General features: G+C 39.1%; 1 protein-coding gene across 4 annotated transcripts; it reads left to right on the plus strand.

The window, feature by feature from the left end:
- Positions 1 to 1,803: 1,803 nt before the first annotated feature.
- On the plus strand, positions 1,804 to 23,337 carry crtc1a (CREB regulated transcription coactivator 1a). Of its 4 annotated transcripts, none has more exons than XM_056392122.1 (15): positions 1,804 to 1,948; positions 4,208 to 4,324; positions 5,910 to 6,035; positions 7,165 to 7,226; positions 7,857 to 7,951; positions 8,687 to 8,772; positions 8,864 to 8,904; positions 9,918 to 10,108; positions 10,251 to 10,396; positions 10,697 to 10,789; positions 12,551 to 12,649; positions 14,327 to 14,431; positions 17,117 to 17,200; positions 17,339 to 17,519; positions 18,332 to 23,337. In XM_056392122.1, exons 1-15 carry the CDS (start codon positions 1,823 to 1,825, stop codon positions 18,535 to 18,537), a joined length of 1,758 nt encoding a protein of 585 aa, XP_056248097.1. In that variant the 5' UTR covers positions 1,804 to 1,822; the 3' UTR covers positions 18,538 to 23,337. The 4 variants fall into 4 exon arrangements, with proteins under 4 accessions (XP_056248097.1, XP_056248098.1, XP_056248099.1 ...); XM_056392123.1 differs by having other exon boundaries at positions 12,554 to 12,649; XM_056392124.1 differs by lacking the exon at positions 14,327 to 14,431.
- The last annotated feature ends 917 nt before the right edge of the window (positions 23,338 to 24,254 follow it).

Below are 24,254 nucleotides of genomic sequence, written 5' to 3' on the forward strand. Positions count from 1 at the left end.
TACTTGAGATGTTTAATGTTTCGCATTAATTTGAATTTGCACATGAGCTGTTTTTTACTTTGCTTGATATACAGTCATAAATAAAACTCACTGGTGATTTTGTTGAGTATTCAGCTGTTTATGTGGCTAACAGTCGGCTGTTGCTGCTGCAGAAACTGTGAAAATGAAACTCCCACTGCAGTCAAGAAACAAGAATGGACATGCTGAGTTCTTTGTGTCTTGATCCTGAAGCATTTATTATATAATTCACTGGGGGAAAGGCTTAACAAATAAATGACAGAAATACTGCCCTTATCTCTCTCACATATCTCTCATTTTCTCCACATGAGTAATTCTCTAACAGGGGAGTGCAGTCCATTCACCTTGTGTATCTATTCAGCTGGAAAGCAGGGGGAGACAGTGTTGTGACAGTATTTATCCTCAGTCAGCAGGGGTTTACATACAACCCCAGAGGAGGCAGACACTGCCACTTTCTGGCCCAAGAATTCATGTCATGAATATTTAGGCCAAGTCAGAGCAGAAAGGTTACTTCTCTTCTTTTCCACTGATAAAAAAGGTAAGTAAACTGAATTGAGGCTTATTTTCCAACACATGTATGAGTTCCTCATAACCTGTCATTTAGATCTAAAAAATGAATGGACATGACAGACATGTTCTACACTGCCAGTGCTCTAGCATGAACAACAACAATAACAATGATAATAATGATAATATTAATAATATTAATAATAATAATTTACTGAAGATTGAAGAGATATTCACAAATTCGTCTTCTTAAAAAGTGCGATTTTGCGGCTGTTCCGCAGTCCAGATGTGCGGTGCGCCTCCACTACACCCCCCGAGCAGCAACGTGAGCACGCAAAGCCAAACCGAGGGAGCTGCGTCAAGTCCACCAGAGTAAAACCAACAGATACCGGAAATGAAACGAGTTTGGCTTCAAAATAAAAGCATACACTTGCCCCAACAAATTGTTTAGTTACACAAGGAGGGAATAAAAGCCACTGGCAACTAGTGAAGTTGGTTAATCAATTGACCAATCACCAGACAACTGATTAACTGCAGTGACTGTTGGTCAAATTGAATAACTTGTTTTTAAGACAGTTTGGGCTGTGGTACCTTGTAAAAGGCATTTGTCACTGTTTTGACATTTAATGTGCTCACCCTTTGATCAATTTGTTAAAAAGATTACAATAAACATAAGACTAGTTTCACTCTTACTCTGTGCCTGCCGAAAACTGCCCATCTATGCATTGATTTGCAGATTTGAGTTCATAGAGTTTTCTCCACAGCAGATATTTTGATGTGGAAAAGCACAGGTGTAACTGATAATATTGATTAATGATGGCTACAGCCCATGTTAATGGGACTTCTGCGGTGGTGCATATCTGCTCACTGAAGCGACTTGCTGGGATAAATAATGTAATGGAGCCCCCACTATATAGGCTATTGTAGCCTATGTCATTAGCTACACCTGTGCTTTTTTGTTTTGTTTGTTTTTGTTTTGGAAAAGACCTACACATCGGTTTGGTTGTCTCACCGCTCACACAAATCACCAATATAAAACTGCGAGATAAATATACAGATAATGCTAATGCTAACACGTTAGCAACAATTACTTGATTAGCTGCTGGTTATATCAGGGCAGTGATTCTGTGAGTCGTCCTTGTCCCCTGCTGGAGAGACCCCTCTTAATGCACCTTTAAATTGGAGTTACTCTTTGGTGTTTTCTTTTATGTCAACATCTCCAACCGGAAGTTCGGTGTCTGTAATTCGCTTAACTTGATGCTGACCATTGAAGGAAAACGGAGCAGAAGAGCGAAACATGGCGACTTCGAACAATCCGCGGAAATTCAGCGAGAAAATCGCTTTACATAACCAGAAGCAGGCAGAGGAGACGGCGGCGTTTGAAGAAGTAATGAAAGACCTCAGCATTACCAGAGCAGCGAGGGTAACGAAACCGGATCTTGCTTTTTCTCCCCCTCACCTCCTCTTCTCCGTTTGTTTTCAGCGAGCTGTCAAATATGCATTTGTAGCGCGGCGGCTGCACGCAGCCAGGGCAGAATAGGTAAACAATAACAAACGACGCTTCCTGCCAGCTGTAGCATTTTTCTCCCTCCAGTGACCAGGAACAGGCCTGGCAGGAGGTGACAGTGCTTTAATGTACAAATGGACGACGGGGACCTCCGTCCGAAAAAGTTATTACAATTTTTGTCCCACGCAAGTAGAAAGCAAAGGGGCGTGCATGCGTATTTGACAGCGCGCGGCCAACTGCAGCTATGATTTTCTCCTCCTCTCGTGCTCACAGAGGAGAGGCGAATAGACAAGACGGTTATCACCCATTAAAATAGATATATACATATGTGTTGTAATATTAAATAATAATTTTTGACCATTGTATGTATGGCAGTAATGTAAGGTGAGGTGTTTGTGCACAGTGGCTCTGTAAACTTGTTTGACAGGTCCTCAGGCCTGTGTGCACTGCAACATGATTGACACTTACACCAAAGATAACGGCAACCAGATTATGTGGAATTTAAGCCACATACAGCACAGGCCTCCAGAATAAATCCTATGGAGGCAGGGCTTCAGTAGTGGCTGCTGCTGAGTGGAGACATGATGGGCAGAAAGACTTTGGCTATGGAGCTACTGTAATGCTTATTGTATACTCTTAACTGTCAGTATAGAGTGACAGAGGACTGTGCATGTAGACAAAAATGTCAGAATATAAAACTTCAAACTGCAAATTTAGTCTGACACGCAGGACAAAAACTCTTCTCACATGCCTTTTTCACAGTAATTGTAATATGTGTATATTTGGATATTTGATAGTTAACAATAGCTGAATTCCAGTTATTTGCTTCAGTGTCGAGGTCCTGGTCTTGTGCATGCTGTCTCACTGTCACACTTCCATGACTTAGTGGGACACTTGAACAGAATGGAGCCACTGCTAATGATATTAGTAACTTCTATGCTTTTCCTGCTGTGACGAGTCACAATGTTGCTGTGAAAATAGCCTGTTCATTAAGCTTCAGCAAATGTTGGGATTTTTTCCCCCGATAAACGACAACAGCAACAGATACAATTGAAAAATTGTAATTTATTTGTTTAATTTTCTGACATACAAATTGTGTCATGATTAATATGTTATTATAAATTTATATTTTAGGATATTTGTGTATTTGATTTGAGGCCTTTGGCATCATTTTCGTGAATTTTATTTTCATTAATGAATGGAGAATTGATAGGAAGCTCTTGTCTGAGCCAAAGTTAGACTTGTTAGAAGTAGGCCTCAGGTTTAGAGTTTGACCCTCTTCGCCCTGTCCCCTCTCTCTCCCCTTCAGCCTTCCTCTCTCTTCTTTCTGTACCTGACTCGCTGTGGTTAAAAAGATTAGGTCTGGCCTCTTCCTGATCCAGAGATGTTACAATATGTAATCCTCTGTCAACAGAGTAGGTTTGCATGTATTTAAACAAATAAAGTCAGAGGCTTATCAAAATACACCTGTGATGCAGGCTTAGTAATTGTTTTTATTAGATTTTCTGCCCTGCCAACAGTGAGCAGTGGGCTTGCATGAGAAAATTTAATTGACCGAGTATGGGTGCTGTAATGGGAAATGGAACTGGAGGTTGTTTTGTTTTAAACACTGTCATAAGGCTTTAGGGAGTTTACTTTTAGAAATTCACACATGTGCAACTTCAGTCAGTTCTCTGTGCAGTGCCTTGCTTCCACCTAAAGTTTCTTAACACCTCTTACCAAAGATATTAAAATCACAATGTGCTGCTGCAGTGACAGCTTTAAATTTAGAGCAAACACCAGCAAATGTTTTTCTTTATTTTGGCTCCTCAAACAGGTCGTTAATGAAGACATCATTAATCAGTATGCTGTTTTCAATGTTGCCGTCTATAGAACATAATCACGCAGCTGTAAGAACTTAATGGGAATGGGGGTTGGACTAGTGTAAGGATAAATAAATGTCCCCTTTGCAGCATTTTGCTTAAAACTTTCCTGCAGGGAATCACACTGAGCTCATTATCAATAATATGATTGACTACATGTTGTTTTTGTAGGTCTGTTTCGATGTTTATAGCCAATTTACTGGTTTTCTGTCGCTGGAGCATGAACCTGCCGTGACTGAGAAACAGTCATTTATTTCTTTTGTGAAGTTCACATGATTTCACCTTGTCTTACCTGGTGTTGTTCTGTTTCCAGTTACAGTTGCAGAAGACTCAGTATTTGCAGCTGGGACAGAATCGTGGCCAGTACTATGGAGGATCTTTGCCAAATGTCAATCAGATTGGAAACAGCACTGTCGATGTGCCTTTTCAGGTGAGCGATTTATTGAAGTTTGTCTTGAATTTGTCTTGAATGCTGGAAAGTGAACATGTAATTTGTACCAAGTTTAGTTTTACAGTAATCATGCTCCGCTATTTCAAATAAGTAAATATCATCTCTGCCGGTGTCTACGTCCAAATAATATCCCACAGTTTTGACTCAACCTGTGGCCGCTCTATAAAAATGTTTACATTTGCTTTTTTAAACACTATCATGTTTCCTGGGCTAAATTATGTGCTACAGGAAGTTAACACACTTTGAATGTGCAAGCAACAACAGTGCTATGTTTAGAATAAATAGACAGCGGCAGAGTAAATATACCATTCCACAACCTACATTAAGTGTCTGTTTCACTACAGTACGTTGAACCATGTTTTCCTCTGTGTCAGCATCAGAGCTCTGTCCCAGAATAACAGTAAATATTTACTTACAGCATCTACAGAGAGAATTCAACAGTACCTTTTAACGTCATATGTTGCTGACACAACACATTAACCATATATTATACTTGGATTCAAATTTATGAGATTATATTACATATATATACATATTTTGGCAGTTAATTTTGTAAATGTTATGGAGCTGTGTGATGGCAGTATTGTCCACCGTGACAGGCTATGTATATGAAAGAGAGAAGATGCTCCATTTTTCCCTTTTTTTAAACTCAGAATAGCATCAGAAACAATGTCTTGCTCAAGGCAAACAAAGGTATTGAATTTCCTCACCAAGATAGGGAATTTTTGAAATATTAGCTCCTCGCAGAAATGGTCATCTTGCACTGCGGTGCTCTTGTGGTAGAAAAGCTTTTTCCCTTCTATCTCTATGGATATCTATATCTCTATACAGACAGATGTATACCGTTTATTGCCATGATATGCCCATGTGAAAAGAAATGAATGAAATTTGATAGGTGTTAATGGATTGTAGTGACATTAGTCGCTTGATAACACTTTGGCTTTATTCATGTAAAAGAAATTGATTCTTTGGGAACAGAGATACAAAGTTGAATATGACTGAGACCCTCCCGTTAACAACCCAGCAAAACCCACGTAGGTGAAGTGTTATTATTTAGACTGAAGATGGTGGGAGTTAGTGCTATTGTTTCCCCGTCAACACTCAGTTCCCCCACGAATCAGCTACAGTATGACGGCCCTCATAAATACTAAGAAAATACTTTAAGAAATGTGTGAACAGAACAAAATGGGCACTTTTCCAGATCCTTTTAATTTTAATTTTAATTTTTAATTTCACAGGCATTTCCCAATTTTCTGTCGTCATTTTTTGCCTCAAGCCGCATTAACGTTCATCCCATTTGATGAGAGAGCTCAGAACACAGGTTTATTCTCTGCGAGCCAAAGACAGTGTAACTGGGGCCAAGACAAACCTCTAAAGCACAGGCTACACGAGCCTCTGCGATAGAGTTTAACGTTCTGTTTGCATTTCATATTGAAGACCCATTACTTTTGGGGGGGGGGGGGGGGGGGGGGGGGGGGGGGGTGGGGGGTGTGTGACTTGAACTGGAAAGTAATGTTCCCAATTTGATCAGTTGTTAAAAATGTTTTCTGTCTTCGTTTGTCAGAATTCAGGGCTGGACACAAACCGATCGACGCGACACCACGGGTTGGTGGACAGAGTCTACCGGGACCGGAGCCGCATCACATCCCCCCACCGAAAACCCCTGTCTATTGACAAACACGGACGCCAGATATCCTTTCATGCTGTCAGACTCGAGCTACTAACAAGAATGATGAAGTTATAATTTCCACTAATGGCTGCAACAAAATGAAACTGTGAATCACCTGTGGAGATGTGTAGCGGCTCAAATCTAATCACTGCAGTAGAACTAGGTGATCAATCAATACAACTATCCACACTGGTAAATATGTGTAATACCACATATTTCCTCAGATTTTGGTTTGTCTTAATATTGTGGTAGAAAGTAAATTTGAGTTTCCTGGCCTTAAAGGCTGCTTTATGATGAAGTGTACAATTACATATAGCATTAAGTGTATAGCATTATAGTAAAGTATATTGTAAAGTAAAAGTATATAATAATACATTATGAAATTCAGTTCAACAAAAATATAAAATAAACCTTCCTCAGTTAAGTGACAAGTGTAGTCACATTAGATTGGCAAACATATGATATAGAGGTAATATTTGTATTTTGTCCATAAGGCCTAAATCTTCCTTCAAGTCTGCTGATAATTCCCAGCCGTGACAACGTGTGGCTGCTTTCGTTTGCACCTTGTGAGTCTACTTTTGGCGGGTGTTTATATGTCTGTCTGTGCACAGATTTTGTCAGTGCCACAGCGTCACAATCGTGTAAGATAGAGTCACAAAACCTTACAGGTGTGTGTAGCTCACATCAAAATGAGGGCTGCGTTTGAAGATGGGCGTTTTTTCCATGAGTACTCCATACGCAGCATGTTGACGTGTGTCGTGGCTGGAGCGATCCGATCGCAAAGATGGTCTCTTGTTAAATTTTACAGATGTTTCTATGGCTCCAGAAACACTGAACTAGTTTTGTAAATGACTTCAGTGTGTAATTAATTAAAGATATTAAAGACACTTTTTGGAAGTGTTTGGTTGAAGGTAATAAGGCAGATGGACAATGAGCCAATCAGTATCGCAAATGAAGCCCTGACAAATATCAGACCCTGATGTGAAGCTCACTGATCCTCACTTAAATCACATGCTGGTTTGGCTGACATACCATCAGCACTGTGCTTTTAATTATATCTTCTTGTGTTTAAAGAATTCACGGGGATGAACGCATTGACTCTGCCAAGACTTTCAGTCTCCAGCTGTATTTGCTTAACCTGAGATCTCACATTGACAGCTGTCCATATGGCTCAGTATATCTGTCACCGCCACCTGATACCAGCTGGAGGAGGTAAGACAGCCTCCAAGCATGAAACATTGTCTCTGTGTGACTAGTGTTTACTCTTTTTTTATCATCATCAATCATTTAGACGCAGTGTCAGATCAACAACGCAAGACAGGTTCAGAGTGAAGTCTCTGAACACACTGCAGCACTTTTAAAATCCTAACTGAGTTTTAAAACACATTGTATTATCACATGTTTACGTTCATATATTACGGTCATATACTCAAATCCTCTATTTACTGTAGATTTTTCATCACAAAATACAGGATCACATTCAGATTGTTATAGATTCTGGTGATAAAAGTCATTACTTGATATAGTTGTGACCGCTATACTTAGTCTCAGGCTTAGTTTGGTCACCAGGAGATTTAAAACATAAACCCTTACAAAGAACATGTTATTTTTGAAACGTTTTTGAAACATTTTTCACGAATTAGCGGAGACTTAAAAATTTGTCATCATGGCTAAATTGTGGTGATAATTGAGATTTATTCCTTCTATTGTTTCTATCTGCTGCAGAGCTCTGTTGTTCACTGATATGTATTTTGTATTTTTTACACATATGCACATAATTCAGAAGTTTCTTTGATTTCACTTTACATCGCTGTGTGTGACTTATAAATTCTTGCGCTGCAGGACAAACTCTGACTCAGCACTGCACCAGAGCACAATCACCACTGCCCAGCAGGCCTCTTTCACCGGAGGATCACAGGAGCTCCAGCCAAAACGAGGTACGCATTTTCTGAAAGAGTCGACATTTTAAAAGTTGTTAGCACACACAAGGACGTGGTCGTTTTGTACTTTAAGTATTGAGGAAAATTATTATATAAATGTGTGGGTTAAGTGAAAAACTGTAACGCAATAGGCTGTTACAACACATAAAGTTAACACATTTTGTATAAACTGAACCGTTAAACAATGTCTACCTCTAATTTCACAATCCCTAACCAGACTGTTCAGGTGTTTTTTTCTCTTATTATCTGCAGTAGGGGATGGTGGTGTCTTTTTTTTTTTTTTTTTTGTGGTATTTTGCTGCTTTCTCTTGATGGTTCAGCCGAGTGCCCTGCAGTGTCTGATGAAAGGGTTTGAATGTGGCTTTGAAGGCAGAGGAGGAAAATGACTGATGAACAGACGGGCTGCATCTAAGTGTTCGATGAATTTTACTGCTAATGGCCGTGTGAGGCAGATTCTTTTAATTTGATGCACTTTGGTTGAATTTGTGTAAATCTCCTCGGAGACATTTTGGGTGTTACCCATTACTGCCATTCAGTAGTTACGATTTTTGCTTCCTAATGTCACACTTCTTGTCCCTTCTTCTTTCCCCCGTGTTTCTCTATCGTCTTCTTGAAATATCATTTGATCATGTGAAATGAGGACATGTGGGCTGTGATTATTACAAGCTCAAACGGGCTGGACGTCTCTGGACCCAAGAGACTGAGGGGATTCGTTTTTCTCTGTCTCTCCAGTTCTCCTGCTCACTGTACCGGGGTCTGAAGCAGTTAAACAAGAGGTTGATGAAGATGCACAAATCCAGAACTGGGACTGTAAAAAGGTGAAAAACTATCTACACACAAGTAAATGTTTTTCTTTCAGCTTTCACTGTCTTCACAAAACTCCAGCTGTAAATTTTCTCCCTCCTTTAGAACATTTCAAGGTCCAAGCCCTGCAAAGTTCCCGGGATCCAGTGAGTATTTGATTGTTTTCCTCATGTGAGCCGTTCTGAGGATGCTTAACGATTAACATAATGAATTGATGTTTTAGCTCTGGCTGCTGTCTGCTCTGTTATAAAGAGCTGACAGGCAGCTTCACATTTCATGCATATTTACATACACCAATAGAACAAGTATGAATAAAACATATCTCTAAATTGAAGTCATCTGACTGTAATTAAACATCTTCATTTACATTATGGGTCTAAAGGTTTAGAACACCAAAGTTTTTCAGTTTTTATTGAAATTTCAGTGGTTTTAGGTTTTTTTAAAAAAAAAAAAAAGTTAATATCAGGGATTGTCCAGGGATTACATTTTTTTTTAACTAAATAACACCTAGAAAGTTGATGCAAACAATTCCTAGAGGTGATGATTAACAAACCCTGTAATGCAGGAAGTAGTGCTGTATATTTCTCTCAGAGAAAAAGCCAGGTCGGTCAGGGGATTCATCCCACAACAAGATAATGACCCAGAACGTGATGGAAGACCAGCACACAACACATTTGTGGGAACTTCTGAAACAGTGTTGGAACTTTCTGAACAATGTTTATTTTCCATTGTAGAAAAAACACCACGAGTGTGTTCAGCTGCCGGATGAGTCAAAAATAGAAATTAAATTTAGTTCAACAGTAAGACAATGATTTCTCCAATTGTTTATTTGTTTTATGCTTTAATTTCAGAAACACTGAGACATTGAATTATGTTAATTTAAATAACAGCTGGAAAAACTGATGTGTAGTAAAACGTCTGACCGGTAGTGGACTCATCCGACTGCCAAAGTAATGATAGTATGGAGCCAAAGCATTAGCAAAAGTACCACTGGCCAAATGCATGAAGTCCAAATATCTCTGGAGTTGTTTGTCTTTGAAAGCATTTTCAAGTGTTTCTCAGTAATCTGCATAAGTGTTTATGTTTCTGATTACATTTTTCAGAGGGTATTGAGCTTGTCGTCACTGTTGAGTTCACTGCATCTTTCTGTTTTCTGCAGCATATTCCCGTCTCCGGACCAGCAGCTGACCACTTCACTAAAACCAGCAGCCCACAACACTGGTGGTTCTCTGCCTGACCTGACCAATATCCAGTTCCCTCCTCCGCTGCCCACACCGCTCGACTCGGACGAGGCAGCAGCCGCCTCCTTCGGCTCCTCCAACAGCACGCAGAGCCTGGCTAACACGCAAGGTAGCACTATGGAACATTTCTGACTCTCCTGTAATTAAATGCAGTATCTCAGAATTTGGCACTTGTTGGGTGCCAATTTCAGACTCTGTGTGTGTGCTGTTAAGAAAACTCTTTCCATGTGCCTTGTTTGTGTGCTGGGTAGGAGTGAACACCTCTCAGCCCACAGTAACCATGGAAATGCAGTCTGGGCAGGACAACATGGTTCCTCTTATCCTGAATGCAGGAGACTCCCACCAGCACCAGAACCTCCAGCTCTCCTCGACATCTCCACCTCTCACTCTCTCTCAGGTACAGACCTGCTCTCTGACCTGAATAAAAATAATCATGTAAGCTTAGTTAATTATTGTGTATTTGATTTCATTTTTGATTACATTTACTATTCATATACAATTACTATTCCCATCGGTTCAGACTGACGTTTTGTTGTTATGAGGTTATATTTGTGGTGTGTAAATACTTAGGTGGTACATATATTTTAACTGGGTAGGTGTAAAATCAGGCAGCTGAGCAGCCTGCAAATTCTGAAATCAGTGCATTTTCCATAAAATCTTGCAACCTCATCCGTTATCTGTCGCTGTTCTCCCCCAGGCGGCCATCAACGCTATGAACCTTGAGCAGCAGCTGTCCCAGTACGCCTTCTTCAACCAGCAGCCGTCGTCCCAGACTCACCAGAGCCAGCAAGTGAGTTTCAACCCCCTCCCCCTCCACACACACACACACACACACACACACACACACACACACACACACACACACACACACACACACACACACACACACACACACACACACACACACACACACACACACAAAACTAACTGTTATTCAGCTCGCATGCATTTCTAGACTAATTTTAGTTTGAGAGAAAACAAAATTAAATGATTTACAATATGCATTTATGGTTACATTATTGCATTAAACCGAGTTGAACTACACTGAAATTATTGACAAATTTGATTGGTGCTGTGAATGAGGCTAGCTGTCTTTTCTTTTACAGAGTTGTGGCTTTGTTTAGTTTTTCAGTTGTTGCAAACTGCTTTTCTACATATGACTCCATCATTTCCTTAATTCCTGCAATCTTGTGATCACATCTCAACCAGAGCGAGCGGTTTTGTCCAATTCTTGAAATATTTATGCATTTATGCATAAACATTTATGCATATTTCTTTTATGCATATTTATGAATTTGCGCTTAAATACAGAAAATAATTCAATTTGAAGTCAGTGTCAAATAAAATCAATCCTGACTCTCAACCAATCATTTTCTTTGCGGATTGGCTGATGATGGGGATTTTATTAACTGTAAACAGGGGTTATAGTCATACTTGAACGACTTTCTAGAGCCATTAAATTGTGGTTAAATTAGATAAATTAACACATCTGGGATAATCATCTGAGATAAAAGCTAGACTCACTGAAGATGATTTGTCCTGACCTTCAACTACTTTTTCTGGTGGTATAATCTTCTTAATCTCAAATATAAATAAATAATAGCAAAATGGGACATATTCTGCTGCAGAAAATCTTGATAGTCATCTATGAATTGAAGCGTATTTCTATAAATAAATAAACCTCTTATTTACCAGCAAGGCACAGACCTCTGTTATATTGTATGTCACCTCAGTTTCTTCTGAGCTGTGCTTGATAATCCCTGAGACACACTCTGCGATTCAGTCTCTCCCACATAAAGTGTATTATCCGAAGGGTTCCCACCGGAAAATAGAAAAATACTAAAACATTTTTTGAAACTAGGAAAGAGGAAATATGTTCATTAAAATCCAGAACCCAAATCTAAATCCACTGATATTCCTTGGCTTTCTGGAAACTCTCCTCTGTCGTTTGTTCAACACTTCACTTCAACACTTGTGAGGAAATCCCTTTGATGTAGAGTTGCTCTGATGTACAGAAGCAGCAGTTCATAAATGAATGATTTGACTGTGATTTGTTGACGGGGTCATGATTAAAAAATTAGACCTCCTTAATGTCTTATTCTTACTAATGTTATGATCCTTGATATAGTTATTAACATTTAACCATTATTATCATAGCTAGTAATGATGTTTGATATTTATTATGACATAAACACATAATGAAAGTTGTACAAAACATATGTACAAGATATGTGGGATATTACATTATACAACTGTAAGAATAAATATAAGATAATGGTAAAGTTTGAACAGTAAACCACTGGAAATTTAATGACTATAAATAATATATACTGTATGTATATATAAAACTAGAATTAAAATGTCCTAATATACATAATAATTCAGCCTGTAGCCATTTGGCTCTGCTAATTCTTTTGACACATCTGCCAGCACACTATAAATCAGATACTGATGTACTGTTTGTGATAAGCCTGTATTAAAGCTATAAAGTGGTACTTGATGACTTGCATATCATCTGTATCTATTTATGACTCTACTCTTTATTTTCCAGCAGACAGGTCTGATCCAGCTGCCGTCCTCCGTGAACTCCTGCTCCGCGTCAGACAACCACACGTCCTCACAAACCAACATGACCATGGACATGAACACGGTGAGCGGCGCACACATCCGTCTGCATCAGGTGTGGTTTTAATGACAGAAGCTGCCGGTGGTGACTGGTTCTCCCTGGCTTCTTCTTGTGTCTCCCTGGAAGTGTGTTTTCAGGCGACATCAGTGTGTCGGTCTCCGTGAATACACGCCGCCTTGTCAAAGTATTCAGACTTGCTGGCGCTGTGCACATTTTGTTGAGATATGAAGTTGTTCCAAGATGCATTTATCGTGGAAAGACTGAGTTGTACGACGATCACTTAGATCGAAAACGCCATCTGTATAAAAGTGTGCGTGACGGCGCAATTCTGCTTTCTCTCTTATCTAAAATTTCAGAATTTCGTTTTTTTACCTTACATGCTTTGCACAGAACTAAGACAATAAAACTGAATTAATGCAAAAAAATAAAAGCACAACAACATGTGTAAAACATCAAGGAATCTAAATGCTTTTGCAAGGCGCTCTGCATCCTCCAGATCTTGGCTCTCGCTGCTCTACTTCTGTTGCAGTGGGAATGTGTTTGGATTACTGCAGAAATGAAGTGGCCTACATTCTCTTCATCTCAGTTATAGACTTTGCTGTGTGGGGTCAAGTGAAACATTGTGAGGAGACACAGTAGGACTGCAGCTTAGACCTAACATTGTGTTTATTAAGAATCTCATCTGTAGCTGTCTAGGAGTTATGCACTGCTTTGTTTTCAGAGGTGCTTTCACATGTCTCTTCCTCCACTTCTAACCTGCACATTTTAGTTTTGGAGCAAATACAGTTTCGGTTTCTTGAGAGTTCAAACAGGTCTACTGTAGTAATTGTCGTTGCTCTAGTTTATATCTGTATCCAGAGACCTTGAACTGCTTTATCACTTCTATATCTCATGCTCCCGATGTTTTGATAGCTTATCTATGCATAGATTAGGAATGTTGTGATTTGAACCCCTGTTGGCTTTTGAGTGATAAGAGTTTATCACTCTGATTTGATACACCTCTACATCTGAATTACTCGATAGTTTATCTGTTATTTACTGTGATAGTAACTTTGATATTTTCCCTCCACAGTTACGGTCGTGTATTGCCTAAGTCAAGTTGATTTTGTTATCTGAATAGAATTTCACTGTGATTTTATCTTCATTTTCTTTTTGGTTTGTGCAAATATCCTTCTTTTGATTTTGTTGGATGAGTACACAGAAAAGAGCAGATATGGCAGAACAGAACAAAAGAACGCAGAGTCGGTTCTCTCTGATCCTCCAGTTTTACAGTGTTCAGCTGCTCTGCTTGGATTGTTGGCAATATTTTTCCTCTCCTAATTAATCCCCTGTAGTTTTCACTGTTTCTCCTAGATCTTTTTTCCAGTATTGATGTGACATGAAGTGCATGGTGTTCACATTGTTTTTTCTCACTCACATTCTCCAATCATTTTAATTTCATTTTGGTACAAGATACAAATATTCTGCGTTGCAGCCATTAAAGACAATATTTCAGTGATTTCCTCAGTCAGGGTTCCTGCTGTTTATGATTTCCAGCTGAGTTGATGCTGGGAAAAGTATTACCCATTGTAAGACTGTAAGACAAACAACACGGATACATTTAACAAAACTACATATCCAACATGAGCACATGAACATTCAAAGACGCCAACAAAGATAATCCTCCACTGTGAATAACTCAAACATATCCTCTTGTATCAGGCGTCCTCCCTCCAACAGTACCGCAGTAGGGTCGGATCCTCTGCCAATCAGTCTCCAACCTCCCCTGTCTCCAATCAAGGCTTCTCACCTGGAGGCTCGCCTCAAGTAAGGGCGTGTGAACCAACGAGCTGCTGGCTCGCTCTGTATAAACTTCACCGTCCCCTGCATCGTAGTTCTGTGGTTGCCGAGTAGGACTCTGTTGACCCCCTACAGCTGCTTTTATTGTGTCGACATGAGTAGATCTGGGCAAAAAAATAAAATAGAGATGAATCAAATCAAACCAGGTTATTTTTCTCCATAGAGTTAGTTTGGTGGTCACTTTTTTTTAGCTCAAAAATCATAGTAGTAAGATCCTCTGATATCAATATGCAACACAATGCACTTCTTCCTCAGCTGACATTTTAACATGTCATAGCAGGAAATTGCAGGAAATGTCTGTCAATGGAAGTTTCCCAGCAACCACAACACCATAATTGACGTTAATAATTACAGCGGTTCTTTTCATGCTGTGACATGATAAAAGGTCAAGCAAAACATTCTCTAGTCAAAGAAACATTCTGGGAGAAAACTGACTGAACATGCGAATTCACACAAGAAGATTGTATCTCACACTTTACAGTGTTATATGATTACAGTGATAGATGATTAGATTAAATACTGATAGACTGTGAGGTCTAAAGCAGCTCCTCTTTTGCCCAGATCTGACCACCAGTCTCTCTAAACACTCCGTGTCGTTGGTGTGTTGTGATGTAGCTGTGTCCCCTGACCTTCCTTCTCTGCTGCTTCTGTGGTATCTGCGTTGCATCTCCACTGTTTCCTCCCCAGTCCCGCTATATGAGACTCTGTGCTGGAGTTTTTATGTTAATCAGATCTCTGTGTTTATTGTGCATGGGGATTTGAGCTGGCATGGGGGGGGGGCATTTTTGAGGAAAAGCTGCTGATCATTCCCATGGTTGAATCTCAACAAACAGGGTGGTGCTGTAAGATAAGGTAAACATGGATCAGGGTTGTTAATCTCAGTCAGTCGGTAAAGAGGTAGTAGTGTAAATTGTTCACTGCTCGTAGAAAATTTGCCTGAATAAATCCTTTAATTACATGTTAAACTGTACAGTATGTACAGTATTAAATTCAGTATTGAAAACATATAAAGCCTTTAAACAATCAGGTAGCATTTTAACTAAGCACTTGCTTCTACTGAATTGTAAGTGTGACTTTGTATCCTTGAAACGCTGAGGAAGAGAAAACGTTGCAAGTGACAGTGATGATATACGCTCTGTGTGTGTGTGTGTGTGTGTGTGTGTGTGTGTGTGTGTGTGTGTGTGTGTGTGTATGTGTATGTATGTGTGTGTGCACATTTGTACATGTTCGTCCTGCTGTTTGCTTACCCAACTCACTTCTTTCCTGAGCTGAAGTGGCTCACTTGTAGTCCTGAGGTTATCCACGGGCTAAACCACAACTGACAGGCTGTGTGCTCTATTATCCTGCTCTGCCCTGTGGGGACATCTGCAGCACACACAGATAATTTGGTTTTGAACTAGGAGGAGCACGGGCTGAGAATATGATCCAATTACTTATACATTAAGAGGCCACGATGAAATAGGAGGATTTTGTGCTGCTGGTTGAATGAGGACATTCAAATGAGGGACTTCAAGAGAATCATCTTTCATTGGATGAGTCAGTGGAGGGAGAATAAAGTCACAAATGGATTATTTTTTCAATAATTCACTTTATTTCATGTGAATTTCATTCCATTTGGTTCATGTTAATTAAAACACAGAGGCCAGAAGGCGGCAGAAGAGGCTCATGTGGAAGGAGGTGGCCCCGTCCGTATCTCTAGCTAACTGATTTTTGATATTTCATGGGTTTCCATTTGTCAGTATTATGTGTATATTGACCTTTGGGATAATAGTAAAGGGCATGGAATGGAGGTATTAATCTCTTATTTATTTATTTGCTTGCTTATTAACTAATTTAGTCATCTATTTATTTAGTTATTTATTTTACACCAAATAAAAGATATATTTTTGGGTTTCAATAATATCCACGCAATTTCTAAGTATTCTGGAGATGGAAAAAAGCTGCCAAAGTGGCCCTTGTGGTTCCTTGTAAGTAGCTCAGTCAGTGAAATATTTATGTGTAATTTCTTGTGGTAGTGAGTTTATGCCTGCTACACGTGTAAATATCACAGAAAACACTGCAAATAATGCAAGATGTTGAAAGTCTTGCAGGGACCCGCTTAGCTCGCATTTATTATTGAAACAGTAGGCTACACATTTCTTGGTGGACTGTCAGATGGTCGGTGTCTGTGTCTTAAGCTTCCTCTGAATTATACGTTTCTTTGGCACCGTCTCCTTTTTCTGTGAGCACACATTTAAGCTGTGTTGATGCGTGAGCACACTGCAACGTGTACAAACATATTGTATCATGCACATACAGAACACTGGACGCATTACCATACATAAACTGGCTGCGTATCAGCAAAGCCAACTCTAAAGAGGAAAGACATTTACTTGCTTAAAATCACCTCAAAACAATGTAACAAAGAACAGTTTGTTGTTTCAGTGTTGTGACTGCTTTGACTGTGTTCTTTTCATATTCCACGTTTTATGTTAAATGTAAACAGTTGTATATAAAAGTTTGGGCATCCCCTGAAGTGAAAAGAAGTCAGTAGAAACTTTTGCATACAACTGTAACTTCTGCAGCGTGGCTCAAGGATATTCATACTGGTCGTCCGCACAAGGAGTTTTTACCTGCTTCTAAATAAACAGATTTGCTTGTTTCTTCCCGCAGCATAACTCCATACTGGGCAGCGTGTTCGCAGACTTCTACGACCAGCAGCTCCCATCCATCCAGGCCAGTGCCCTCTCTCAACAGGTACGGCCACTGTCTGTGTTGTCCAGGTTTAGCTCTGCTTTCTACCTGCTCTCGCTTCAGAGCGAGCACATGTTAGATACAGTTGCATTAGAAAAAATGTTGAGCAGTTTTCTCATTTCTTTCTGTTGTGATGGCCAGTTGGAGCAGTTCAACATGATTGAAACCCCCATCAGCTCTGACAGCTTGTACACCCAGACCTCCACCCTCAACTACTCCCAGGCGCTTATGATGGGTTTGACTGGTGGCCATTGCAACCTTCAGGACTCACAGCAGCTGGGCTACAGTAACCATGGCAACATCCCCAACATCATTCTCACAGGTGCTGCTTCGACATCGCTTGGCCTCTTGAATCTTACTGCAGACTTCTTGTTAAAGCACCAAACTTTAGACTCTCAGCGGTAGATGAAGCTTGTGCTTCATATGTGCTTACATGTCTATTTATTGTAACACTTTCTCTGAGACTGTGTCAACCAAAACCGAACATTATGAGCTTCACAAAGATATGATTGATTGTAGGTCTGCTATAATAGATTAGATTGTACCGGTGCACCCAATAAACTGTTGTTAATCTGCCACTCATGCAACAAGCAAATCTCTAAATGTAACAGGGACGTGTTGAGTTCGGTTCTTACTAGAAAGTGACATGTCTCACCAAATCTATGGGACATGAACCAGCCTGACACAGGTAAGCAGATTTTGAAATGAAGGAATACAGTATAAAAACACAAGGGAGTGAAGAATCTATATAAAGGAGACTGTCAAATTTTGCCATGAATGACAGTTACAGCAACAAAAAATTAACTCAGATTCATAACTCAAACCCTTGTTAATTTAGGAATAAATGAATTTGCCAATTGCGTTTAACAGAAATTTAAAGTCCCGCTGAGTTTTCCCTTCAGCTGTTTCTGAACTGAGTTTGTTGTGAACTGCCTCTTTACTGAAATGCATAATTAAGATGTCAAGATGTCAGGCCTCCTAAGTCATTATCAAATCATAACCCAGACTCCTCAACTGCTTTTCTTGCTGCCATTGATTTCTTTTTTCTTTTTTTTTTTAAATCAGGGATTCTGCCAACTAATGTGTTGAACTAGTACATCTGTTGTTTTAATTGGCCGTCTTGTTTCTCTGCAGTGAGTGGAGAGTCTCCCCCCTGCCTGCCCAAGGACCTGACAGGCCCACTGTCCACCGATGTCAGCTTTGATGTCGACTCCCAGTTCCCGCTGGACGATCTCAAAATTGACCCACTGACGCTGGATGGCCTGCACATGCTCAACGACCCAGACATGGTCCTCGCCGACCCCGCCACGGAGGACGCGTTTCGCCTCGACCGGCTCTAACCACCGCACAGCATGCTCATGCGCAGGTGTGTGAACGCTGTTGCCCCGGGCGGGGGGGTAGTGGAGGGGTAGGGGGAGGAGGTGAGAGTTTCTCATCTGAAAGGATAAAACTAGGAGGAGCAGATTTCTGAAGTATGTTGGTATAGACCTCGTCTGGGCTTAGCATCGATTCCACACCAAGCGACCCAATCAAACCCCACAAGAGAGCTTTTAAAAGAAACTGTATTGTAAGAAAATGCATCGAAAATGTTTTTGAAGACTGCTGCCAGCCTCCCGTCTCTTTAGAACCGGAGAGATGATTTACGACTGATGACATACGAGTTATGGTATGAATCATGTTCGTGGTTCTTCTGTCATCCAGTTTTGATTTATTTCAGATACCTAGTTTTCATTTGAGGGAGCTTGATGAGAACATCATGAGGGCGGAAGTCTCGTATCTCTATCAATGACTGACTAAGCTATAAGCTGCAGAGCAAACCCTTCACAAACTACAGTGCACAGCTCGTCTGTTAACATAGAGTAGCTTGATAACTCAGAGGAAGCACATGTCAAGTTTAACCTCCCTCTGTGCTAGTACAGATATTAATTTTGCGCTGATCCCTGTGTGGTTTGTTAGAGGAGCCAAAGTCAGGTCCAGTTTGATTTGAGTGAAGATGTAAAGCGGAATGAGTCATTATTTTGCCACCTAAGTTATTTTTAGGAAATGCTGAATTTTGATTTTTACCATAGTAAATAGCAGTCATCAGTTATGCATGAAATCACAAATCACTGTGCATACTTGTTTTGCCTTAATAGCTTTACATTTTGTTTTTCTATTCTGTAAATGAGAAAAATAGTCATTTTTACTGTTTTACAGGTGGTTTGGCCTACAGTGTTCACAGTTGCATTATTGTAGTTGTACTTTTGAGGTGTGCTGATATTTATCCATTACTTCATCCACTGTCACTACCATATCATTTATCACATTCATTTATCAGTCTAATCTAAATGGATAAATGAATCCTTTGTTATGAAATAGATGTTTACAGGCGTGTTTTATTTTGCATTTTACATGTAAAGAATGTGATTAGATTTTGCGTAATAGTATCTATGCAAAACTACAGTGATTGATTTAGGACTGTAAAATGAGACATAAAATGAACCCTTATATAGAGGAAGCCAATGTGCAGGATTCTTACAGAATGCACAGTGATGGTGCCATGTTATATTTCTTTTGAAACGCTATACATTTTGCTTTCAGACTAGTGATAGAGAAAAACAAAAAGGCTCGGTGAGTGTGACATACAGTAGAAAGTCTCCTGGATTACTCCCAAAGATGTGACCTCAGTGTAGTTGAGATATATATATTTTTCCAGACAATTGAACTGCCTCTATCCTAGAACAGCATTGTTGATGCAATGAGAATGTATTTAGGTCACATCTGTACAGCTGTGTTGTTGCCATCTTGTCCTCATCGCCTCTCATCTCTAGCCTTTATGTACTGTAGGACCAAAAATCTTTCACCTGTTCATTTTCTCCCAACAGAGGAGATGTGGCTGTTTTATATATGACTTTGCTTGTTTCCTTGACACTGCGGTGACACTGAATATCAGTTTCTTCGTCATGCTCATGTTGTGTGCTCCCCTCATCGAGCTCATGGTCTTTGGTTCTGCATTAATATGGCTTCAAGCATTTGCTCCTTTGTGTGTTTCTCAGTGAATGGATCCTTTGGATTCACTCGCAACTGTATGTCATTATTGCACTTTATGCATTTATTTAAACCACTGATTTATGAGAGTTTATACCAAACACCCCCTGTGACTGTTATGTGCACTGGACCTGTTTGCCCTGTCTTTGATTAAACTGCCTTCTTGTAAAAAACAAAAAAAAACAAAAGAGAAATATGAAAAAAAGCTAAATTATAGTTATTTTTGAAACGTCTTATATAGATTGTCTATTTAAAAGAGCTGTTTTTCTTAATCAGTGAATATTTTGTTAGCTCTCTACTGTTACACGGTTTTTCCAAAATTTTGGAAAGCATTTGTATTTTGGGACAGTGGTGATCAGAGCTGTGTCGGTCATGTTCCTGTGTTGCAGCTCTCTCTGCTACTGACAGCAGGTTCGGGTAAATTCAACTAAATGAACTATGTGTATAATTAATCACTGAGTAGCAGATTAAAAGTTTATTATTAAAATAGTTTAAGATACAGATATAGTGTGATTTCTCAAATGAGAACATTCACAAATTTGCGGGGCATATTATCACAATATTGTGCCAGGTGAGATCAATAGGTCCCTGAAATGTATTTTATGGAATCCATATTGTAATTCAGTCCAGGTATATTGTTATTAAAATGCCCATCAAATAGAGTATAATTTATTTTCTAGGACACTATATAGCCACTTCCCATCAATATTCCACACTATGAAAAAGGCTAATCTGTAGCTACTACATTATGTCTGTTGATGTGTGTCAAGGTCCTGTTGTGCCAGCATGTTTCACCATTATTCTCACACAGCGTGAATCAAAAATCTTCTAGGAAATGTGATCGAATCAGCTGAAATTAAGTTGTTGACCTTGACCTTTTTTTTTCCTTTTCAAAAAATATTCTAATGTTCTGGATGCATCATGTTTCTGACTTTTGATGCAGTGGGGTTTTTTTTTTTTTTTTTTTTTTTGGCTTGTTATTTTCTATTTTAATAATTTTGTGACTGCATGAATCGCTGGACATGTTCGCCCCTCGATGGCTTGGGTTTTATTTCCGTTAAATGGTGGATTCAGCTTTGTTTGTCTAAGTGTTTTGTTTTTCTTGTGTGGTAAAATTGTCTTTTGTCCCTTTTGAATTCAGAGTCATGGATAGGCTAAGTAACTGCTACGTGAAGCCTAAAAGCATCAGAAATATGGTAATCAGCCTTTTATGCACATGTAGAAGCTGTTGTTTGGTACTATGTTTTACACTGCAATATACAGTATGTGCTTATTTTCTGTGCAACACACACAGTTTTATTATGTCATGGTATAGACTAGCTTTGTATATGGCTATTATAGGAACAATGTTTTTCGTGCTCTATGTGATATGATGTCAAAGTGAGAAAATGCACTGAGAAATACTGTGCTGCAATATGTTATTGTGGCTCTATATTCTCTGCTGGACCTCAGACTTTATAGTGAGCCTGACATCTTTGTAGGTCCACTTTATGTTTTGATATTTCTTTGAACGTTCTTGTGGTCATGTAGATAGCTCTGACTGATGTGTTGCCTGTTACTGCCACCTTTTTATGCATCAACGTTCAGGTATCCATTGGTGTTACACCAGTGTTTACAGAAACAAGAGTTTACAACAGAGCAATGTTTGTTTTTCTTTTCATAAGATGTTTCAACTTAGTTCAATACTTTATCTACAATAACAGACTACATATGAACCACTTGCAGTGTAGATCAACTTTGAATCAGTAATGTAATTTCAATTGTACGACCGTTATTATATTCTTTCATCCCTGTGCATTTCAAGGCCCTGAAAGTACTTTTTATTTAATTCACAGACTTTCTTTCTGCAGAAATTCCCCTCCCTGTGTATGTCCCATTATTGGCAGCGTGCCAGCAGACGTTTTTTAAGAGAGTAGGTACTATGTAGATTTATTGGATTTAGCTTTACAAAAAAAATTGTCATCAGCACTGTTTATTCTTTTCTTTCTTTTTTTCTTTGTTAAATCAACAGTTAAGCCAAAAATCCAAAGTTCAAAACAGCCATAAATGAGAGAGAATTGAGACATCTTATCCTCCTAACTGTTGAAACACGTTGTTTTTCAAAATACTTTATTGCGGTACAAATTATTTCAGGCATAATATTATCAATGCATTGTTTACAACGAACATGATTACTGAAAGTCTTGCAGCATAACTTAAAGAGATGTGACTGATGTGTCCCGTCCACTACCTGAGAAATCTCTTTTCTGCATGATACTGAATTTCAAAATATGTCAGAAAATACCTTGACATGTTGTATTTTGCTTTAAATTAAGTATTTAGTTTTGCCTTTGTTTTATAATTCTGCAGTCAAACACTAATTTGTAGTGAATACAACTATATACATCTTGTCTGAGAAATCACATAGACATACAGTAAGAAATAACATTAGAAATAGCAGATACAAACACTGTATAGTCAGGCTACATATATATATATATATATATCCGTGTATGTATATATATATATATATATATATATATATATATATATTGACTTTGTGACATAACATGTACACATAGTGAATCAGAAAGATGAAATGGAGACGTAATCATGTATGGTCACTCTGTGGGTTAACCACATCTATGAATCCTTTGTGTGCATTTTGAGGACTGCCCACTGCTGGTTCAAGCCTCATACAATGGCAGCTAAATTGTTACATAATGTATTTTGTTTCAGAGTACAGTGATACTATTCCAAACACTGCACATGCATTTTACTGCCGTGAAGGGGTGCGCTAAGCTCCTATAGTGCACCCACAGCAACAGGAAACATTATGCTCATAGAATATGCAAAATCTAGCGTTCTGCAGCACAGCTTGGCAAGTTGGTACTTTTTTTTGAGCTAACCCTTTAAAAAATGACTGGTTCAATCCTTCAAATTGTGTGTTTTGTAATTTCTGTCAAATCGGACCAAAAGAATCCAAGTTGGCTGTAAATGTGTGCTATATTCAAATGAAATATGCTTCTGTTTGAACTGTACCTGATGTATTTTTCTTGTGTGAAGGCTTATGTCTTTGTATCTTTGCATTATTATTTGTAAATGAAATGAGAATAAATATATCTGAATAAGCAGAGATGTTTCATCTTATTTTGTCCTTAGGTGGATTACAAAAAGAACTGGAAAACAAAGAGATAAAGCAGTAGCTGCATGGTGATTGCAGCCCCCATAACTGGCATAACTTAGACTTTCTCTCCCACTGCACAGCTTCACGCCCAGCATTTGCCGTGCCTCTCCCACTCTGTCCACACTAATGTGAGTTGATAGTAGACATTTTGCATGTGGGATGGGTAAGACAAAAGTCAAGATGACGAGCGGAAGATTTCTGTCTTTTTTTTTTTTTTTAACAATAAGTAAGGTCATGATGATGTTGGGAAGGTTTTCATTTATTGGCTTATATTGCAGCTGTGGAGAAGCTACTTTGAGCCTGGAAGTGTTTTATTAGAACTGACACATCTCAAAATGAATCTCCAATTTTGATTTCTTAATACCAATACTTATGAAATTAGCAAGAAATTTGACAAGTTTATTTTTATGTTTGTAGATATTATATTTAGCCACTCGGGAATAAACATACTGCACTAAAACTAAGCATGACTGATCCCCTCACGCTGAAGTTCCCGCGCTTCACCACAACTGATACCCTTAAATGACTCAAGAGTGTTTTACAATCACTTTCCTCCAGCCATCATGACTCTCTCCTGGCTCAACCCCCTCTTACAGTTGTACCCTATTTTAAATGCATGACTCCATCTGCTGGTTGAATGTTGTAACATAAAGTCAGCAAGATCCATCATTCATAACAATCTATATGTTGTGACAAACACATTATTTGAGCTTCTGCCTCCTCAAAAAAACGGTGTGCATGTGTGAGGTGCAATTATGGGAAAAAAATACCATGAGTTAATTTAAAAGAGTGTTAACTTCCTCAGCTGATTTTGATGCAATTCTCTCACCTGGGAGTGAAAGAGGAGAGATCTAACTGACAGAA

Source organism: Seriola aureovittata, chromosome 12 (genome assembly GCF_021018895.1).
Source record: "Seriola aureovittata isolate HTS-2021-v1 ecotype China chromosome 12, ASM2101889v1, whole genome shotgun sequence".
NCBI classification, from domain to species: Eukaryota; Metazoa; Chordata; class Actinopteri; order Carangiformes; family Carangidae; genus Seriola; species Seriola aureovittata.